Source organism: Ailuropoda melanoleuca, unplaced genomic scaffold (genome assembly GCF_002007445.2).
Source record: "Ailuropoda melanoleuca isolate Jingjing unplaced genomic scaffold, ASM200744v2 unplaced-scaffold1416, whole genome shotgun sequence".
NCBI classification, from domain to species: Eukaryota; Metazoa; Chordata; class Mammalia; order Carnivora; family Ursidae; genus Ailuropoda; species Ailuropoda melanoleuca.
The window spans coordinates 1-4804 of record NW_023182904.1 but is presented as its reverse complement, the minus strand read 5'-3'; the positions used below and the strand labels follow the sequence as shown (position 1 = coordinate 4804).

Here is a 4804-nt window from a genome sequence, read left to right as displayed (position 1 = left end):
CTTAGAGGAGCCCCCCATGCTGTAGGAATAGGCCCACACTGGTATCCCCATGTGCTTAGTCCCGGCTGAGAGCAGCCCAAGGGAAGCGTAGCCTTGGTGCAAACATGTTGGTGGATGTAGGGGGTGGCCCCTGAACCTGGTGGTGAGCTCTGCCCCCCACAGCAAGGTCTGAAGGACACCTGTGCAGTGCATTCCCCTGACTGCCACAAAGTCCCGGTTCCTGTGAGCCCCACCTCCATGGTGTTTGAGGGGAAAAGCGATCTGGTTCGGGACAGCAGTAGGCTTTGAGCTAGAAAGGGAAAACCTTAAGTATGTCAGCATGGAGACCATTAACCCAATACTCTTTTACGTATCAGCCCTGTGTTGAGCCCTTAAAATCCATGATTCCACTTAATCATCACAGCAGCACTATGGGGTGGGTAATTATTATCACGCCCGTTTTACAGAGGAGGAAACAGGCTCATAGAAGCCTTCAAGTCACATTGCTGGCACCTGTGGGGTTAAGGCTGTTAAGTGGCTATTCTAACCATATGGAGGCACGGTGGCCTAGCGTTGGGGTCTGAGTCAAGACTCTTAGATACCAGTGACAGGGAACCAAACTCAGGCTGACTTAAGCATTGGCTCCCATGAACTGAAAAATTCTTACACAGTGGCTTCAGGCATGGCTGGATCCAGGGACACAAACAATGAGGACCCGAACTTTTTCCATCTCTTCGTTCTTCTTCCCTGTTGATGCCATCACCAAGCGGCCTTTTTCTTGCTATGGCCCCCTCCATTTCCAGACTTCTATCATCTTTGCCTTTACTAACAGAAAGGAGCATCCTTTTTCCAGTTTATTCTAACATGAATCCAACAGTTGAGCCTCATTTCTGCTTGGGTTGCAGGGCCATCCCTGAACCAGTCACTTGGCTGGAACAGTGGAATATGCTGACTGGCCAGGCTGGGGTCAGATGGCCATTCCTGGAATCCTGGCATAGAGGGTGGGTGGACTCCGCCTCAGCCACATGGATTGAGGTTAAGAGAGGAATGTTCCTTAGAAAACTGGGGTGCTTNGGGGTGCTGGGACCAAAGAAGGGGAGATGGATTCTGGGAAGCCTGGAATACAGATGTTGGAGACAGGTGGGTCCTAGTGAGAAGGGTGCAGGAGCCCATGGGTGCGGTTCTGTGGCCTCCTGGGCCCTTGCCACGAATAGGTGAGCAGGCATCCTGCGGACCTAACCATCCCTCCCCTTCCAGTGTCTACTGGGACTATGCCATGACCATCCGCCTAGAGGAGATTGTGTACCTGCACTGCCATCAGCAAGGTAGGGACCATGGGGGAGCACGGGGCTGGGGTGTTCCTCTCGGCTCCCCTGCCTGGCCCCACCTCCTTATTACCTGTGCAGCCTCAAACAAGTGACGTCTCTCTGAGCCTCGGTTTCCCCATCTGTAAAACGGAATCACAACAGCACCTACTCCTGGCGTTGTTGTGGACATCCTGTGACATATGATAAGGGCTCAGCACCAAACCCATGGTGTCAGCTGCTCACACCTATTGAGCACTTATGATGTGCCAAGCAGGGCTCTAAACAGCTTGGCACGAAGTCGCACACCCCGGGAACTTCTGAGTTTGGACTCGAAATCAGGTCTTTGTCATTCCAAAGCCTGTGCTCTCAAGATCTGGGATTAATAACTAGAGTTCTCCTTTAAGGCTCAGAGAAGGTACATTCAGAACAAGCAAAAGGCCATCCTGCTGTAGAAAGCAAGCGATCCATGCCCCACCAAGGCACAAAACATGAAGCTTATTTAGTGAGACAGACCTGGGTTCAGATCCAGGCCCTACTGTGCAGCCCTGGGCAAATTACATCACCTCTCTGAGCCTTGGTTTCATCACTTGTAAAATAGACAATAAGAGATATACCTCATAGGTCTATTTTGAGTANATTTTGAGTATTCCAGTAAGACACTGCCTTTAACATGCTGTGCTTATATACAGTAAGTGCTCACTACGTGCTTCCAAGTCAGCTACTGCCCTGAGAAGGGTTAGGTCTGAAAGCCTCCATGCAGAAATAGGTCAGGCTGATTCGTAGAGGGTGCTCGAGGGTGTAGAGGGACATCAGGTGTTTGGGGGCACCATTTCCCTTTGGGGGTGACTTCATCGGGGCCAACCATACTCTTCTGGATCATGTCCTCTACTTCCGGGTCAGCGACCGTGGCAGGTGGGATGGAAGGGGCTCGGCGGGGGCTAAAAACGGGCCCTGACCTCTGCCCAGGCCTTTCCCAGAGCCTTGGAGCAGGTCCGTGGGTCTGCCTTGTGGCATGTCTTCGGGGATGCGCATGCCGGGAGGGTCCCATACCCATGCCTCTTAGTGACTTCCCACCGGGTCTCCTCTGGCTGGGACGTGGTGGCAGTGGACAGCGGCGGGACAGTGGTGCTGGTCAGCCAGGACGGGATCCAGAGGCCGCCCTTCCGCTTCCCCAAGGGAGGGCACCTCCTGCAGTTCCTCTCGTGCCTGGAAAATGGGCTGCTCCCTCATGGGCAGCTGGACCCTCCACTCTGGTCTCAGCGGGGAAAGGTGAGTGATCGCAGGGGATCCAGGGAGGCTGGGGTGGGGGTCAGCCATGGGGAGTGGTCATTTTTTATTTTTTGAGAGAGAGGAGCATGCGTGCGTGTGCAAGCGGGGTGGGGGAGAGGGAGAATCCCAAGCAGGCTCCACGCCCAGTGTGGATCGCAAGACTCAAGGCCGGATCTCACGACCCTGAGATCATGACTTGAGCCGAAATCAAGAGTCAGATGCTTAACCGACTGAGCCACCCAGGCACCCGGGGGAGTGGTCATTCTTGCCCATGGATCCTTAAGTGGCTTTGTGGGCACATACACACCCCACTGAAACCCTCAGGCTGTGCAGATTGTGGGGACAGGTGCATCCCAAGAACTGTGCAATGGGACACGTTCTTTCAGGGCAAAGTATTTCCCAAACTGCGCAAGCGAAGCCCTCAGGGTTCCGCCGAGTCCACGTCCTCAGACAAGGAAGACGACGAGGCCACAGATTACGTGTTCAGGATCATCTACCCCGGCATGAGGTCTGAATTCGGTAAGCTGCCCCATCTCTGGGCCCCCTGGATCCAGCTGTTAGCCGATCATGAAAATGATTCCAGGTGTTTGGAACTAGAGGACAAGTGGTCTGGACTCTGGGGCCAGCAAGGGGACCAGAAACCAGGAAGTTAGTATCTCGGCTTCCCCCCAAATGAGAACTGTGAGCTACTTAGCTTCATAAAGACACACCTGACCAGGAGGTGGCCTGGGCTAGTGGCCGTGGGCTCTGGAATCCTGGTTGACCTGGGGCAAGTCACTACACCCTCCGTGTCTTGGTTTCCCCATCTGCAAAATGGGGATATTCACAGCACCTGTGTCATAGGGCCCTTGTGGGGATTAAACAAGATAAGGCTCTTGGCACAGAACACGTACATTTTAGCTGCTGTTACACTGTTTTGCTTTTACCTGTCTCTGTTGTCAGGATTCAACGAGGTAAAGAGGTGATCAATGTAAAGTCTGTAGAATAAAGTCCCGCACACAGCAGGCCCTTAATGAATGACAGTGGAACCAACAGAGGGCAAGCAAAGCCCTGGGAGCACACGAGACGCTAATGTATGTCCAACGCTTTGCTCAGCGGCTGCCCTGGTGTAGACGCTTGGTGAACGCAGACCATTACTATCAAGGTCATCANTTACTGTCAAGGTCATCATTACCACGGGGTTATCATGAGGATTAAATGAGCTAATGTTTGAAAAGTTCTCCGAAAGAGGCCTGGCATCTATTACGCACCATATGGATGTCTGTTCAACAACTCAATATTAAGTTGTAGGTTCCTTCTGTCTACCCCATTTTATTTGACCTTTGGTGTCTCTATTGTTCCATTTGATGGATAATGGCTCTGAGCCTCCGTTTGCTTTAGTGACCGAGGCTGGACCGTGAGAGGCTCTCTTGAAAGCAGATGTCCTTCCTGGCAAGGGTGGGCTAACCATGCCAGACCACTTGATGCTCCAGCTCTCTTCCCCACTGAGTTGGATCTGGGGTGCGGGGCCGGCTTGGCGGTAAGCTCTTACGTTGCTTGGGTTAGTCTCTAATCTTTACTCATGGATTCATTCCTTCATGGCCAGTTAGGATCAAAGCTTCATGTTTCTGTGCCATCAAGAGCCATAGAGTGTCCTGAAGTGTTCATCACTACATCTGTTCCCACCCAGGAGCAGGGTCTGGAACCCTCTAGCCTATTGGCCGTACCACGACTCTCACAGCCCCATCAGAGAGCTGATTGATCAGAGGGGCCTGATGCCCCAGGCCTGCCTTCCCAGGAAACTCTGCACAGGGGTTCATCCAACAANATAATGTGTAGGCACGTGCTGGGAGCCAGGCTGGGTGCTGGATGTCTTACTTGGGGGCGGTCCATGTTAGTGTGCCGTGGCTCTGCCTAGGTGAGCAGAAGAGACACGGGCTGTGCCCACCCACACCCCTCTGTGCCTGTCGCTCTGCAGCCAGCTCCCATCCTTAGAGTCTCTCTGCCTGAGGGTCCCTTCTGCCCGTGGGTGGGGCGGGGTAGAGGTGTCTGGAATCAGTGCCTCCCTGGAGCAGTCCTCAGCCAAGGATGGACAGGAGTTGGTGTATCAGTGCCCCGGCTCCCTCGCCCCCCACCCTGGTGAGAAAGCTCTGGCCTGTGTGTTCTACACATCTCCCAGAGTCCCCCACCGCACCCCCCGGGAGATCGAGCACCAGTTGCCCATGGTGGTGACCTGAGTGGTAACCCTTTGCTCTGCCTTCTTGTGTCGC

The 4804-nt window shown here is 53.7% G+C and overlaps 1 protein-coding gene across 3 annotated transcripts; it reads left to right on the top strand.

Annotated features, from left to right (window-relative positions):
* Positions 1-1067: 1067 nt before the first annotated feature.
* Positions 1068-4336, top strand: LOC105235285 (small G protein signaling modulator 1-like). 3 transcript variants are annotated; one of them, XM_034650252.1, is made up of 4 exons: positions 1071-1304; positions 2392-2555; positions 2942-3074; positions 4225-4336. In XM_034650252.1, exons 1-4 carry the CDS (start codon positions 1151-1153, stop codon positions 4245-4247), a joined length of 474 nt encoding a protein of 157 aa, XP_034506143.1. In that variant the 5' UTR covers positions 1071-1150; the 3' UTR covers positions 4248-4336. The 3 variants fall into 3 exon arrangements, with proteins under 3 accessions (XP_034506142.1, XP_034506143.1, XP_034506145.1); XM_034650254.1 differs by lacking the exon at positions 4225-4336 and adding an exon at positions 3498-3705; XM_034650251.1 differs by lacking the exon at positions 4225-4336 and having other exon boundaries at positions 1068-1304; positions 2942-3705.
* Positions 4337-4804: the final 468 nt, after the last annotated feature.

What these genes read in the sequence shown, in the direction of transcription:
- LOC105235285 (XM_034650251.1), top strand. Translation starts at nt 1,151, where the DNA reads ATGGGTGCGGTTCTGTGGCCTCCTGGGCCCTTGCCACGAATAGGTGAG. An exon ending in CCTGCACTGCCATCAGCAAG is followed by an intron (nt 1,305 to 2,391) that starts GTAGGGACCATG and finishes ACGTGGTGGCAG; the next exon opens with TGGACAGCGGCGGGACAGTG. An exon ending in TCTGGTCTCAGCGGGGAAAG is followed by an intron (nt 2,556 to 2,941) that starts GTGAGTGATCGC and finishes ACGTTCTTTCAG; the next exon opens with GGCAAAGTATTTCCCAAACT.